The 16,795-nt window shown below is 39.5% G+C and overlaps 2 protein-coding genes across 2 annotated transcripts in view; one reads left to right on the forward strand and one right to left on the reverse strand.

The window, feature by feature from the left end:
* Positions 1-1,097: 1,097 nt before the first annotated feature.
* On the forward strand, positions 1,098-13,209 carry vrk2 (VRK serine/threonine kinase 2). Its single transcript, XM_053621419.1, has 13 exons — positions 1,098-1,572; positions 2,203-2,258; positions 2,744-2,813; positions 3,366-3,453; positions 3,551-3,659; positions 4,153-4,245; positions 4,471-4,603; positions 8,941-9,061; positions 9,507-9,565; positions 10,350-10,510; positions 12,105-12,221; positions 12,302-12,460; positions 12,695-13,209. Exons 1-13 carry the CDS (start codon positions 1,446-1,448, stop codon positions 13,079-13,081), a joined length of 1,680 nt encoding a protein of 559 aa, XP_053477394.1. The 5' UTR covers positions 1,098-1,445; the 3' UTR covers positions 13,082-13,209.
* fancl (FA complementation group L) overlaps positions 13,067-16,795 on the reverse strand; it is a 34,833-nt gene continuing 31,104 nt past the window's right edge. The window contains exons 8-14 of the mRNA XM_053621421.1: positions 16,377-16,527; positions 16,209-16,292; positions 15,242-15,287; positions 15,050-15,131; positions 14,097-14,213; positions 13,886-13,957; positions 13,067-13,201 (exon numbers count right to left, since the gene is read on the reverse strand). Of these exons, the coding sequence (XP_053477396.1) occupies positions 13,166-13,201; positions 13,886-13,957; positions 14,097-14,213; positions 15,050-15,131; positions 15,242-15,287; positions 16,209-16,292; positions 16,377-16,527 (588 nt within the window). The 3' untranslated portion in view covers positions 13,067-13,165. The remainder of the gene's footprint in view (positions 13,202-13,885; positions 13,958-14,096; positions 14,214-15,049; positions 15,132-15,241; positions 15,288-16,208; positions 16,293-16,376; positions 16,528-16,795) is intronic.

A 16,795-nucleotide genomic window follows, 5' to 3' on the forward strand; every position in this document is an offset into this window, starting at 1 on the left:
GTTAGTACTGCAGTGGATTCTGAGCCTATCCCAGAAACACTAGGATCCATACACACCCTTTCTTTAGTGAATAATCACATCTGGATGCTGTAGACTTGTACCCAAGAACTACTACTGTAACCATAAAGACTGTGATGCTCATCCTAAAAATCCTTTCAGCAGTGGTCACGAAACCTCTTCCTTGAGCTCTACCTTCCTGCAGGTTCTCCAACCAAAATCTAACACCCCTGTTTGATCAAGCTGAACAAGAACTTCTTAAAGCAATGATTAGATGGTCAGGTGGGCACAATTATGGTTATAGTTAACGTCTTCAGGAAGATAGATCTCCAGGAACAGGGCTGGTGACTGCTACTTTATTGTATACAGTTGTGGAAGAATTGTAATGATTTATAATCCCACTACCTGGTGTTGCACAGAAGAGGATGAGTTCCCTTTTGAGTCTGGTTCCTCTCAAGGTTTCTTCCACATATCAGCTCAGGGAGGTTTTACTTGCCTCTGTTCCCTCTGGCTTGCTCATTAGGGTAATATAATTTAATTTAAATTTACATCCAGATTTCTGTAAAACTGCTTTTTGATGTCTATTGTTAAAAGCACTGTACAGGTAAAATTTCAATTACACTGGATTGAATTGAGTTGGATTAAATATATACTGAGAGGCTTTATAGAATTCATGTAATTTTATTGTATAAGAGAAACACTTTCCTTTAGAACTTCTCCAATTGTTCCTCAAAAGTACCTTTAATAAACTTTAAGAGTTACGTTATGGTAGATTATATATTGTGGGTGCGCAAAAACAACAACAACAAAAAAAGCTAGGTAGACCATCTTCCAAAGAGAGCAAAAAAGGTACACAAGGAACTGTTCTTAACAGAAGTAAGACTGCGAGTTAAACAGCAGTGCGAATAAAAATGTATGCTCGATTGACGTCGATTCCAGCCTATGATGTTTTGCGCGTCACAACCAACGCCCGCCTTCAAACGCACAGGATTGGTAGGTGTGACATGAATGAGGGCCTTTCCTCAATTCCAATTGGTTGAAATTTTACAAATCGCTTGCCGGAGTGTCTAACCCTAACTTTCAGGAAGTTAAAGCATCTGCTTAGTTAAGTGTCAGACAGAAATAAATATGACAGAAAAAAAAAAAACCCTTCAAATTTTTGCCATTCGCTTATATTCGAAAGTTAAGTTTTTCTAACATAAATGGTTTGTTCGGAATTGAGCTCTGTGACAAAATCATCTAACTATATAATTGTTAGCTTAGCTAACAAGTCTGACTAGCCTGGGTAGATTCCCAAACTGCCAACAGTAACAGTTTCGGTTTCCCTCTTGGTCTGATCAGTTTTGATTTGTATGTAGAGTTGGTGGAAACTATCGAATAGAAAACACCCATGTTCTAGCTTCGCTGTATTAGTTAATACTACGTGTAAACACAGCTTGCTGACTTCAATGTCTCCTAAGAAAAAAGCACTGCCTTGTCCCTTGCCTGAAGGATGGATACTGACAGACACAGAAAAGAGAAAGTGGCGTCTCGGCAAAATCATTGGAAAAGGAGGCTTCGGACTCATTTATCTGGGTAACTTAATGCCTGTAATACCTTTAAATGACAAGCTTCCGAGATGTATGGTTTTGGTTACCCTAAACATCTTAAGTAAAAGACATAGTCTTATGTATTTATTTTGTGTAGTGGTTACGACAGACAGACAGACATCTAGTCAGTGTGTCTCGTTTATTTCCTAAATGTAACAGTTGGGTGGTTCCATAATTGGGGTGCCATTTAGCTTAACCAAGTCATTAAACGTAAAAATAAAAAAGGACGTTTAAATGTTTACTTATTATTATTTATTATTATTATTATTTATTTATTTATTTATTTATTTATTTATTTTTTTACAAATCCACAGAATGTGTTTAGCTAGCATCAATTATTAGGATGAGGACAGTAAATATTTTTTATTGATTGAATGATTTGATATCACAATCCTGGGTGCCATCCAGTTAACTTGGATAGTTGAATTGGAAATCAGAAATAATGCAGGTCCTGGATCTTGAATAATCTTCATAACTTACTAATAAGTTTGCTTGTATCTTTTCTCATTTGTAAGTCGCTTTGGATAAAAGCGTCTGCTAAGTGAATAAATGTAAATGTAATAAACCAGTCACCATACGTTGGATTACTTATGGTGGTCTTTCTCCCGTGTTACAGCTTCAGACCGTGTGGAATCACCTGTGACCGAGGACACTAATTATGTAATTAAAGTAGTAAGTACAGTTTTGATGTTCCAACCACAGTATTTTCAGATCTGAAATATTACAGACATAACAGACCTGGCATGTGAACACAGGACACGCATTATCTTAAAGCTTGTCTCCATCGTGTCTGTGATGTTCCTCATAATGTAAAAACTGGATTATTGAGCTACAATGAGAGAGTTCGTCTCGGATTAGTATCCGAGGCCTGATATCAGAATCATATCTAAAAATGATGAAATAAAACTGTGCTGGACTCAGAGTTATCTCACCTGGTGGGAGAATATGGTAAATCATACATCCCTGACTGTGGCATTTCTGATTCTTCTTGGTTTTTGGTATGCTTTTCTAAAATATAGCCTAAAGGTTTTGTTCACCACTAGTAAAATTCTACAGTGTCTTAATTTTCATTATATATCACTGCCTTTTGCTGCAAATATTCAGCATATTAAACATAACCGTTTGGCTTATAATAAGTGGCCTTTTTTTTTGGTTAGGAATATCATGAAAATGGACCTCTGTTCTCAGAGCTGAAGTTTTATCAAAGAGCAGCAAAACCTGAATGCAGTAAGTACTTATTTTTATGTGCACTGCCAAGGTCTAAAGCATATGGGATTGTATACATAGAGTACTGGCATACACATTTGAGTTCCACATTTTGAATCTTTTAAATCAAGTCACTTGTACTACAATGCAGAATCCATTCAAAGGCTTGGGTTTACTGATGGTGAAATAAAAGAATGAAGAGATGCACTCTTGAGAGTGTTGTGAAATGAAAGTGCGGCAGACCACTTCACCTGAGAGTTCTCACACTTGGAGTACATGTCACTGATGAAGAGACTGTGGATGTAAATTAGCCTCACTGGACAAATTAATAAGCCAAAGCAAACATGCATCTCTGCGGTTGTTAGCGTAAGCCCTCCCTTGTTGTGGAGTGACCCAATTGCAGATGAAGATGATTTCTCCAAAAGAGTTTATGGCCACCTGTCAGTCTGGTGCATCACCAGTCAAAATCTCCTTAGCAACTACACAGAAATGTGTGTTTGTCTAGGAAACATAATCAGCACACTTGATATTCAGTCTATTAATATTTCATGGTTATTTATTTGAATGTTTTAGTCAGCAAGTGGATGAGAGTCAAAAAGCTTGATTTTTTGGGCATCCCAACCTACTGGGGCTCTGGACTCTCCGAACATAATGGAACAAGGTATGATTTGGTCTGTGCTACTCATTATGATGAGTAAAATGAAAATAGTAATGATGTCCTTTACTCTAGTTATGTATGTTTTTGTTTTTCTGGGCAGGTACAGGTTCATGGTGATGGACCGGCTGGGTACTGACCTGCAGAAGGTGTTTGTGGAAAATGCTGAACAGCTGAAGAAGCCAGCAGTGTTGCAGTTGGGTTGCCTCATGGTAAGTGATCATCAGTATGTGGATTCACGGTGTCTAGGTGCAAGAAAATGGAAAAAGTTTGGTGTACTTGGCTAGTACGGTTTGCTGAGATTCTTTATTATTAGTAATACTAATTAAAAGTGGCATCAGCCTGCCCAAAGAAGTCTCTTAGATTGAATATGCTGTGTTTGTTGTATCGCCACATTGTTCAGGATGGGTAAAATTCCTCAGTTCTTTCTACAAACTACAACAGCACTAGCAAGATATGCATCACAGCAACATGATCTTGGCACCTAGACCCGGTCAATGTACGTTATTATGGTTATGTTCAGGCAATTTGAACTGGATACTATTAACATTGTCACTGTAACAATTTTAATGATGATTTTACTGAACAGCCCTAGAGTATACCAACACGAGTCGCATGCTGTCAGCAGTCATTATGGAGGGTCATTGTGAATAGGTTAAATTATTCATCTGTTAACCTTACCCTCTGTTGCTTTGTCCTCAACAGTTGGATATCCTGGAATATATTCATGACAACGAATATGTCCATGCTGACATTAAGGCTGCCAATCTCTTACTAGGACACAGGGACCCAGACAAGGTTAGTGAATTTTTGCCTAATAGCTAATAAATAGTCGCTAATAAAAGAAATGTTGCACTGTATGGATTTTTAGTGCACGGGTAATTCAGTTAATCATTTTTTATTGTCAAGCACCGAAATGGCATGCCCATTTTTTTTCAGCCTGACTGACCTGTGCTATGAGCTTCCTCATCTAGAGAAGCGCTTGGTGTGGAAGATGACCTGTCATTTCATTATCTCTTGCAGGTGTACTTGGCTGACTATGGCCTGTCATACAGATACTGTCCTAACGGAGAGCATAAAGACTACAAAGAGAACCCAAAGAAAGGACACAATGGCACGATTGAGTATACAAGCATTGATGCTCACAGAGGTGTAGGTAAAGCGGATATATTCATTCATTTTATCTACTGTTTTCAGACTACTGAAAACTACTATTATCTGTAAATATTTGTGGTGGTCTGAGAAAACCTGGCGGATGTCACCGTGGCTGCAATTTTGGAGAGAAAAAACAATTGACCAAAATTGAGTTGTTCTGTCAATAGTTTACTTTGACACCTCTATTTTAAAAACTCAAATAAATGTTTTAAAATTACACAGAAATGGTTTTATTTAGGTTACTTTCTAACCTTGCCTCGGCTTTCTGCCTGCCAAGACCACATCAGGTAAGGAGACAGTTCAACAAATGCAGCAGTAAATGTAGCCTGTCTAAAGATGTCTAAAACCTTGCTAGTGTAGTGTGCTTTTTCCACACAGTGAATGTCAGTCTTTGATTGCTGTTAGACAGCTATGACCATAGCGGAACACACACACATACACACACAAGTCTAATCACTTCCGTTTGTGATCAGATACCGTCTGTCGAAATGTCACCATCACCTCATCAAAACAGAGACGTGTCCTCACAGACTCTTTACAGACAAAGTTTAAATGCATTAAACGACCTTACCATTAATAACAATAAATTTAGTCAACAGAACTGAATGAATTATTTAGCAGTCATACCATGGTCTGCCTTAATAATCGATTCTGATTGGCTGGAAGGTGTGCGTTTAAACTGTTGAATGCACAGGTAGTTCCAGTAAGTTTAATCACGGTTCTAAATTAATGCGGTGCCTATAAACAATTGTAACCATAGTAACATAGTTACTGTTGCCTACAGTAGTTAAACTCCCAGCTGCTGCATTAGTAGAGATGCAGCACAGATGCAGGTAATTCACACACACAATCTCTCTCTCTCTGTCTCTCTATTTATTATAATTAATTCAAATAAATCTTCTCGCACTACTTTATCTGTGTATGATTTAGAGCGGGCAGAAATCTAGGTCTAATGACCCATATATAAAAGACAAAGACTGAGGTAGATGATCCTGGTTATTTAAGTGACCACTTAAGTGTAAACTTATAATTATTTAATATGTGTTAGTAATGTCGTTTTTCCACAAGTAGATTAGGTTATAATTGGAATCTTTAAATGCAGTTTTTTTCATGTTTCACTTCTGAGAGTAACCCGACTTTAAAATGAAATTAGTTTTACAACTTTTAATTGTGATTGAGGCACACGTAAAAGAGAAACCTATAGTTTTCAGAACAGTATTTGGTTGAAAATGTGAAAATTTGATCACATGAACGGTTTTATCAGGCCACCACACATGGCTTAAGAAGGCAGATATTTAAAAACAAAAAACAACTAAGATATATTTATTCTGGATCATTTCTATTTTAGAACCGGTATTTACAATGTGTGTAATCCCCCTATAATCAAGCCTAGTGTGCACAGACTGCATCCAGCATATCAAACTCCTAATTCCAGGTCGAGATATTGGAAACACATTAAGTTGTAAATTGCATACAGTCTCTTTTTTTTTGTGGGATATTGATTGACTTGGTCGTGTGTACCTGGCCAGACTTAATTCAACAATTCCCTAAATAGTCCAAGTGATAACCTGCATCTTGTATGCATTTGCCATTAATTAAAGCTTTGATGTTTTATTAGACTGGGACTCAAAGCCAATATCTTTTACCTGCAAAGTAGTGCAGGCAGTAGAGATGTTCAATACTAAATCCATGCAAAGGTAAAGCTTCCTAATAACCATGCTTCTGCTGTTCGTTCCCAGTTTCCCAGTTTCTATGAAATGAATGATAAGATGCTGAGTCGGCAGTAAATATAAGTTTAAGAATATCTTTACTGAGTGGTGATGTGTTTCTGAAAAGTTGAAACCAAAACACATAAAAACATTCTTGGAAACACTAACTTTCTCAGATGATGCAACATACAGTATATATGGTATTGCTAATGATCATGGAGATGGCAAAAACTTGAACATGATCACGTGAAAAATCAGGTGAAAAGTATTTCCATGTAACACCACTGTGGTTGTGATGTAAACTCAAACTACATGATATTTTGTAAGAATGAAAGTAAATCACATTTAGGTTCATACAGGGGTCTGTACTCTTTGGAGCAAACCCATGTTCTCACTACATGACAGTTAGTAATTTGCACATGCTCAGGGTTTTACATGTGGTCTTCATTCCATGTCCTGCTCCTTGGATGCATAGGTGGTCATGGTAAATCTATTTTATTGTATAAAGCAGCGTATTCTAATCGTGAGTCATGATAACGTTAGCGAAAGGACTAAATAATAAGAACTGGAGAAAGATATATAGTTCCCTGGCTGAGCTCAATGCAAAACCTTATAGAAGTGACAAACCTGATTTTGGTGTCACAGTAGTGGACTTCTCATCATGAGCTGACAGCTGTTGTGTAGGTCGTTAGCATCGAGTCGCCCCCGTAGATGAATGCAGATTGTGGAGTGTTCCTTTACTCATGGCCCCTGGCACCCTGTGTAGATGTTGATGTGTTACCATGGTGAGAAGTGAGGAGACAGGCACTCTGCTTCCTGCTGAACTCCATGCTAAAGGCCTAATTATCACCTGTAGGGCTGAAGAGAAATGGCTGAAATTCAGAAGGAGAGGTTCAAGAGTTTGACACAGCACTTTAGGTAATTTGAATAACAATAGGCCATAATTATGAACAACAGCCTGGCACTGATGGAAGGTGTTGTGTCTGGCTTGGAACGCCTTGCTCTCATGGATGCTCGTTTTAAAAAGCGATTTGGTTTCAGTCCCACCCAGGCAGCTGCCTTTCCCCTCTTGCATAAGCATACCACAGTGCTAATAGAGTAAGCAGTGTCTTTTTTTTTTTTTTTTTTTTTAAATGCACTGAAGGCCAGCATCTCAGTACAAAGGCCAACATGGTTCAGAAAGAATTAATTATGAATGTTTTGTTCAAGGTCATCACAATATTTTAGGTCTTTTGAGATCAAAAACAATTTTGTGTTTGTTAAATTACAGGCTTATTAAGGGGGAAAACTATAACTGTGTGGCCTTTTGGGCCTGGCTGTGAGATTAGCTAGCAGGCAAGATCACCTAATGGGCATGGCGAGATCAATGGCAGGAATGGATCTAGGCTGAGATTTTCCTCTTTGATGAATGCAGTCAATAGGTAATTTCTCTGGAGATGGACTGCAGTTACAGTATTGAGTTGATAAACTCTCCAGGCACGAACAGGCCGTGTGCTTTAATTTATCCTTATTGACAAAATGAAACTGGAGCTTTTCCATGAAGGGACCCACTTAATGTTATATTAACCCACATATTTAACCAAGGCAGGTGAAGCAGTCAAGTTATTTATTTATTTATTTATTTATTTACTATTTTTATATTTGACAGTGAGTCAACCTTTTATATTTGTTGCCAATTTTCTGTTCTTTAAAATCCTCCATGTTAGCAAGTATTATTCGGTCTTGTAATCTGTTTCCTGTATTTTACACAGAAGACTGTACTGCACAGTCATCATCTCTCTTCTGAAAGTTGAAAGGAAGTGTGTTGATCCTGCAAGGTTTTTTTTTTTTTTTAAGAAAACTCCAGTGGATAAAATATGGTCAAACTAAACACGGTCAGTTCTGGGAGATTAAGTAAAAGAGAGGGTGATGAAGGCAACGTCGTCTCAACGTCTCTTTGCAGAGTGAAAAAGAAACGGCTGGTTAAAATATTTCTAGCGCATGTGTGAAGAAGTGTGTTTACACTAGATGGCAGTTGTGTAATGTGGTCTAGCTGATGTTAAGGTGTAGAGGAGGTCCTAGACACACACACACACACACACACACACACATCTCTGGGTCTTCTCTTATGGCCAGCACAGAGCCTACAGAATCCAGTAACATGTGGGAACGATTTGGTCTCAGACATTTATTTCTTTGTTTTACTGCCTGGCTCCGTGGTGGAGAAAGTGTTGGTCCGGGCCATGGGCCGTCTGGATCGTGTCAGAGGCCGCGAGTATCAGGTTCCTGGGACGAGCCTCCAGACCAGACGAGTGTGTGTGCGTGGGGGGTAGCTGGACAGACAAGAGGAAACTGACCCACTCTGTTGAATCTGTACCTCTTTTCGAAGGACGCTGTGGTCTGTTAACTAGGCAAGAGCACCAGCTGAAAAAACAAAATACTCCTCTTCATCGCAATCCCCCTTTCTGTCTTTTTTATAAGGGCATATTTCAGTGGCTAGTGATAGGCCATTTAATCAAAGGATTTTTTTTTTTGCTGAATTTGCACCAGGTATTCATCTCTCTCTTATTCTCTGTTAACTCGCCCCCTTCCCTTTTTTCTCACCCCATACCATGTTTATGCTCTGTGCTCCTCTCTTTCTCTGTGGCAGCCCCATCCAGACGCGGAGACCTGGAGGTGCTGGGTTACTGCCTGCTCCACTGGCAGTGTGGAACTCTCCCCTGGCTGTCAATGCTCAGGAATCCAGTACAGGTCCAGGAGGCCAAGGCCAAGTACGCATGCTTCCCATTTCCCTCTTCTTTCACAGGTCCAGAAACAGCAGTAGTGATGTGGCTGTTGATCACAGGCTTGCAGCTGTTGTGGTTATTCATTGCCCAGTGTTCTCTGAACTGTTTTGTACAAGTGTTGAAAGTGTAGTTGGCAAAATACGTAGACGACTTCATTGCCCGGAAAAGTCTTTTTCTCAGATTTCTTTGAGACTTTTGAGAGACATTCATATCAAATAAAATCTAATATGAAGACACACGAGTGGTTTTCTAATCCTACTCTAAATACAGTTCCAAGTCTAAAAACTATTGTTGGTTGTAAGATATTAAATAAACAAAAACAGTAGTGTGTATGGTTTAACTTGAACAATTTTATTGCAAATTCTATAATCCTATACCAAAAATGAAAACCAAAATGATTGGCTAACCTTTACCTTTCTGTTGACCTTAGGCTCATGGATAACCTGCCATCCTCCGTCATTCAAATGTCCACCTCTAGTATCAGTCTAGGTAAGAGAGAACGGGTTTATTTGTGGATGCAGAGACCACTTACAATGATCAACAAGGTGTGGTTAAGTGACTGCGCCACCCTGCTTTTCCTCCATCAGCAGCCCGTACCAGCCATGCATTATCTTTATTCCCCGCACAGAGCAAAAGGGCAAGCATGTCTCCTGAAAAGAGGCTTTGTGATCTATGATTATGATGAGGTCTTTTTCTGCCCAACCCTGAGAGACTCACTGCAGCTGGACCAGAGAGATAAGGCCTCCAACATGCATCAATGCCACGCATGTGATATACATTCCGTTAGAGATGCTGCATACAGGCCCAGTGCTACTGGCAGCTTATTTATTACACTGAAGAATGGAAAGCGCCCATATTAGACACACCTTTGTGTGTATGTTTGAATATTGAAGCTCGTTCGCTGTTGTGTTATTGTCAGGGTCCATGTACTGGTATGATGCCCTGTTTTGTTCCTTTAGAAAAAAAAAAAAAGTGTCACTAGTGCGCAAGGCTCTGGTTTCGGTGTTCAGGATCATGGGTTCATGATTTGTATGCAGCATTTTGTTAACGCACTGGATGGTGATCCATATCACATATATGCAATTAACTGAGCTGTGAGTCACCTAAAATTGGCATAGTGCATTTAAAAACATGAAATCATAGCCACCTTAACCTGTCTGTCCACTACCTCAAGGGATTGTTACTGTATTTGCGATTAATGATTTGAAGGAAACTTGATAATAAAATAACATTACTAACTAGCCTTGCTTCTTCTTTGATCTGTTTTCCTCAGCTGAGGTAGCCCAGTTCCTGCTCGATGTGAGAACGTTGGGCTACAAAGAAAAACCAGACTACGATGCTCTGAGGAAGGTACTATCACATGTCAGGCTCCGAGGCCCACTGGACCTTTCCAGACCGAGAGCAGCAGAGTCATCCAGGCCAGCGGCAAACAGGGTGAGCATGAAATGCTTTGGCCCGCAAGAGTTCCTGTCTTAATAGGTACCATATGAGCAAAGGCTGGAGTGCAGAGAGCAGCCTGTGGGCTGCGGTAGATTTATCTGTCTGGGAGAGAGCAGAAGATGCTCAGGTTTGAGAGAACCTCTGCTGACCTCTTCTCATGAATGCTCACTCCCACTCCAATTTGAGGTAGTGCAGAGGAGGGCGGAGTGGAGATTTACACAGTGGTGACAGTCTCGGACCTGTCTAAAGCCTCCAGCTTGAAGCTACAACTTAAAACCACTTCAGAAACGTAAGGGAGCAATTTCATTAAATCCCTCTTATTTATAGGAATCATATACATGTTGGAGATAGTATTTCAACAGATGTATGTACTTTGCACAACTCAAATTACAAACCCAAATTACTATTCTCTGTACAGCTTTTTAAGATAAAGAATAATAGTGAAAAGAAATAGGAACTGTGCTGTTTTTTTTTCTGCCTCATAGTATAGCTAAATGATGCAGAGAATCTTGACTTGGTGTCATAGGTTAACCTCTACTAACCCTGTCAAGAGGCAACTGCGTGGAGGCGTTCATTCTGTAAGAATCACTTTACCACCCCTCATTGCTAACTTGAACCACTGAACTCAATGAAAGGCCAAGCAGGGCAATTTAAGGCTATTGAATGCACACATTTTCCTGAGGCCAAAAGATCACCACTTGGAATTACAGTGGATTTTGCTTTGCCTCTCATTTCCATGTGAAACCTGCCAGCAGTTTGATCTATGGTTAAAGAGTAGGTGTCAGTGTTGAAGTCAGTAAAGGCATAACATTTTGGATGTAATTTCCTGCCCTTTTTGTGTTCTGATATCATAACCTCTTACAGCACATTCTTGTCCTTACTTTTGAAATTGAGATATTTTATTTTCCTGTAACATACAGATCTCATGTAGATTCTTAAATGCACTGCAATGTTCATGTACAGTATACAGCACACATTCAGAATGCTCAGGGAGGAATACAGAGCTTTAGTATATCTGACCTTGGCCAAACCTCCCGCACAGATGGAAAAGATCAGTGTCAACACTACGGGCATTAAGATTTGAATCCCTACTTTTTTTTGTAGTATTATTTTCTCTGTGATTTCTGTTCATCTCCTGCTGGAAGGTCAAGCTCAGATTCCTTTTTAAATAAAATTTAAAAATCATCATCATCATCATCATCATCATCAATGTCACCCTTGTGTCTCACCTCTCCTGTAACAGCATCAGGCCAAGAGAGGTATACCTCTCCTAACACCACTCCAACGTTCCTGGAGTTTATTTTGCCTACACCTGACCTCAGCAGTGATCTGTGGCCAAATTTAGTTTGGAGTGTTGCCACCTCAGGGAGAGCATTGGGTGTCATTAATCAGGAGAGGTGCTTTACTCTCAGGATCCAGGTCAGGTTGAGAGAACAGAGGAGAGAGAGCGAGAGAGTGTACAGCCAAACTCAAGGACTTATGCTCATGCTGAGTTATCAAGGGTTCCAGTCAGCCCTTTTCCCTGAAGTAGCTTACCAACTTTTTGAAATTCTCTAAATCATGTTTTCCACTCTGTTCCCTCTTAAAGAACTCGAGGCAGGCCCAACCTGTAGTGAGTTCAACTAAACCAAAGCCTGCGACTCATGATGAAGACCTCACTAAACTTCCCTATAGAACCAAAGAGAAAGCAAAGACAGAAGAACAGGTAAGGGATAAATTCCATTTTTTCCCCTCAAAAAAAAAAATTCTGATACCTGTCAGTTACTAATCACTTTTTCACCATAGAAACCTTACAAGGTCAGTTCTGTAGCTGACGCCCGTGCAAGGTCTAGGCGTGTTGCCAGTGACAGTGATGAAGACCAGGAAGACGAATATGATGCTTTGCCACCAAGATTCCACCCCAAAACACGAGAAGGCACAAAGCAAAGGCAAAGTCGTGACCAAGTAATGCATGCCTCTCACAAACACAAAGAATGAACAACAAAATGATTCGAGTTTTATGGATACATCAGTGAACAAACAAGTTTTAATAATATGTATATACATATAGATAAGAAATCTATATTGCTTGCTTAAGTATAATCAACTAAGAAAATCATTATTACACTACCCACTATGTTTGACATGAGAGGAAAACATTGCAGTACATGCTTTGCTATCTATATTTTGCTAAACAAGTTGGCTCCAGCATTTGGAATGAGGAGAAGAGATGAGGACGGTCTACAAATGCGGAAACGGAACAATAAGCAGGAGCGTCAGGATTTCAGCCCCGATGTCACTGACCAATGGGGAGGAAATTACCACTCATGGGAAGCTTACTGCACAAGAACCAGTGAAGGGGAAGACTACTGGGACAAACCAAAAGATAACCGCTGGGAGGAAATTGATTATAATGGACATCAATTGAATGCTGATGTGCACAGTGAATACTACTCCACACACTGCAACAGGAACAATAGACAGAACTCAGAAGACAAGTCTTTTATACACAGGAGCTGTAAAATTTATGCATGCATCATTACTGTTGCACTCTTCCTTATTCTGGTTGTTTTTGCTGCCTTTTGAACACAGTGTTTTGGTTTTCATATTCCAGTATTAAGAACGAAATTTCTTGTCCTTCTGAAACACAGCATCCATTTTGCTGAGTGGTCACGGTTTTTGTATGGCCATTTTCACTGTGATGGGCTGGGTGGGGGGGAGAGAGAAGGAATTTTGAGCTTAATGTTTTTTTTTTTTAGAAATTCATGTATGTATCCATGCAAATCATTTTAAAATAAATAAAGCATGCTATCCAAAAATGAGTGATCGTTTTATATTAACCCTTGTGTTCTGTTCACTACTCTGCAAGGGATTTACTGTTCACCTGTCATATTGACTTCAGGCAGCTGAGAGACAGATTATAATATTTGAAACCTTGAATACATCTATGCTTTTGGGGAACAGTAAAGACACACAACCACTTCGCATGTGGCGGGATGCTCCTAACAGCAGGTGAGTGAAAATAAGACATGGAGGAAATGCAACAGAGTGAATTCACCTATTTGTTTTATTTATTTTTTTTTTGTAATGTCTTATTCTTGGGTTCAAATAAAACCTGAATATAACCCGTGTGATAAATATGGGGGGGTTGGAGCAGGTGCAGCAAAATAAATAAATAAATAAATAAATAAATAAATAAAAATAGATTTTTTTTTCCAAATGTTCAGTAAAATTGAGGCAAACAAGTTCCATGTTGAAAAAATTTTTTTTTATATGGTCCCTCTTGAAGTAAAACTTTAAAGCCGACTCAAACAGAACACAAGGGTTAAATAACTTGCTTTAAAGACAGTGTTCTGAGTAATAGAAAGTTGAATACTATGGCACCAATACCTTGCTGCAGTAAGGACATTCTCCGAACACAATATTGAAGCTCTGGCGACTGGTGGGCAAACCTCTCAGCCACTGAGATGACAATAATGCGAATTCAGTCGATAATATGAAAGAAACAACCACGTCCTAATCATTCTTGCTCATTAGTAATATTATGTGCTGAGTAATGATGGGTTAAAAGGGTGTACAAGTGATAAATCAGTGTATTCACCTCATAGAGACAGGCCTGATGAAAAGGCTGCCCGCAGCGTGGATCGTTACACACCTGATCTGGAATGGCAGAGTCCAGGCGATATGAATAGCAGATGCCGCACTCCACACTAAAACTCTGACATAAAAACACAATCATATTGTATTAAGAAGAATTTCAAAACCAGCTACACCACTGAACCGAACAGCATCAAGAAATCATTGTTTCTTGCTAAAAATGTTCTGGACACGATCAAAAGAATGCCATCTCAAATCTGCATCTACTTATCCCCCTTCCCCCTCATCCCTCTTTCCCTGCTGGCTAAGAGGCTGTAATGCATGGAGGTTCATATTTGTTTCCACTAGGGTGAGAAGACTCAGGTGGGCTCATCAACCCTGTGTATACTTGACCTCCACTTCACAGAATCCTCCTCTTTTGCAAGATGCCAAACTGAGTCTGGAGAGCCTTCATACATCTTCCCCTTATTCCCCTATTTTTCTGTTCTCCTCTACTCCTCTCCACTCTACTCCGTGTTTGCATATTGCTTTTCCGATAATTAGAGGTTTTTTCTCCCCCTTAAGCAATCCATTAAAAGGATGGCAGGTAAAATTTAAACATCTGGTCAAGTAAACTTTTCACTCTTCCGAATGTTAATGATGGCCAAGCATTAATCAGTGGTGCAGACTGTGAATAAACACAGCGCCCTTTCAACCCACCAGCAGTCACACATGCTGAGGTGGGGGGAAAGATAATTTGCGAATCTATGATTAAACAGCTCTTGATAGTGCTGAGGATTCTGCCACCTTTGTTATTGTAATGATCTTATCTGTAAACAACCCAATTAAAGGAATTCTGTATCCCCCTCAACTGATTTAAAAAAAAAAAAAAAAAAAAAAAAAACCTTGCAAACGCCAAATGTTACTGAGATGTGCAACTAATTATAAGTGGTGGTGTGACGTGAAAATGCAACGTACAGATTTTTCGTGGGTGGCAGGTGATGGGAATCCTATCTCCATAACATCCTTCATGTTCTGCAGGACGCTGCAGTCGGGGTTCCTGAGAGAATGGGAGACCTATATTCACTCATAAAACACGAAAACACGGATGTGGTAGTGTAATGTCTGTGGAGATCAGGACAAAGAAGCAATTAATTACCGTCTCCTTACCATAAATGCATGTTAGCGTTCAGCTTGCTCCTCAGGGGGGTTACCGCTGCAAAAATAATAACACTGACTTACAGCTATAGAATTTAAAATTAATACTAAATATTTGTATATTGTAAAGAAATGAGCTTGAAACGATAAACAATGTCCCACTCAAACAGAGTAGCAAAACAAGCCTGAGGGAATGTTCTATATGAGAGGGCTCGCTCTGTAGTATACCAGAGCAGTTTCAATTAACTGCACCTCATCTTTCATTCAATGCCCGTCAACCTGATTGTAGTGCACTGACAGACAATGCACAGCCATGCCATTTCTTACCACTAATCTCTGCTCTCTCTTAGAAATGCCACAGTAAAGCCGGGCACTTCCTACTGTGACAAACATTCTGACAGGGAGGGAAATATTCAAATAATTCACATAAAACGTGCTCATCATGGCTGCTCCACCCCGAGAGATCAATCTGGAAGGAATGTGAGTCGCTCGCTCTGTTTGTCATTTGTAAATGCAAAAAGCAATATTTCTGTCTGACCCCTCACTCGGAGGGTCCACGTCTGCCACTGTCTTGACTATCGAAGTGTGGATTTAATATCAATGAATAACATTGCTAGGCAACCAACAATATGTTCTGTGCACCAGTGTCAGCCAAGCATGACCTTGGATTTAAAGAAACAATCACAGAGGCTTAAATAGTGCAAACTGACCTCCATTCTAGCAAAATCTCTCTCTAAATCTAGGAAGACCTAACATATTGTAGCTTGTCAGCCAATCCTGTTGTAGAAATCCTGTGTTAAATGTAATAAAACCTTCATGGGATGTACACTTACGAAGACAGGTAATTGGAAAAACAAGGTGATAAATGAAATTGATGGATATGGACTTTTCATATGTGAAATGCCCTTCAAACTGGTCATTTTAACTGTATGAGCAAATCTAAGTTAATCTAAGATTTGCAGATATTAAAAATACCCACCATGCTCAGCTCCAAGCAGGCAGCATTCTGGTAACATCTTCGGATGCCTGGGGTTGATCTCAACCTTTATGGAGACGTTGTTCCCTAGGCACAATAAGGCTGAGGTCAATTGCTGTAATATGGTATACGTTTATTAAACCACAGACAATAAGGGTGGCAGGAGTTTACCAATAGCGATCCTTCTCATCGTGTCTGCTCTGATAGGTTTTTCAGGTTCCAGCACCCAGGTGTGCTCATCAATCTCATCCATCACTGCCCAGAATTCAGCCAAGGCTTCCACAATCAACAGGAACTGGCTATGCATGTGGGCTAAATTACTCTGTGTGGAACAGGGGATGGGATATATATGTTTATTGTGTAATCAAATACACTGCTCCATATGTTAAATTGACCATCATGCTTGCATATATTATAGCCTCCATTACAAAAACAGTCACACATCCAACATTGAAAATCAGATCAGAATGAGAAACTTTCCTGGCCATACATGACACAGCTACAACTCAAACCTCAATTTATTGGGTATATACAAGTGGAAAGTTAAAGCCTCACAATGTCATAAGAAATATGAAACTCATAAATGTGTT

Source organism: Ictalurus furcatus, chromosome 3, assembly GCF_023375685.1.
Source record: "Ictalurus furcatus strain D&B chromosome 3, Billie_1.0, whole genome shotgun sequence".
Lineage (NCBI taxonomy): Eukaryota > Metazoa > Chordata > Actinopteri > Siluriformes > Ictaluridae > Ictalurus > Ictalurus furcatus.

Bases quoted from the DNA above. Each gene is read 5' to 3' on its own strand.
- vrk2 (XM_053621419.1), top strand. From the start codon at position 1,446: ATGTCTCCTAAGAAAAAAGCACTGCCTTGTCCCTTGCCTGAAGGATGG. The intron at 9,062-9,506 runs GTACGCATGCTT...TGTTGACCTTAG, and splicing joins GTCCAGGAGGCCAAGGCCAA to GCTCATGGATAACCTGCCAT. The intron at 12,461-12,694 runs GTAATGCATGCC...TTGCTAAACAAG, and splicing joins AAAGGCAAAGTCGTGACCAA to TTGGCTCCAGCATTTGGAAT.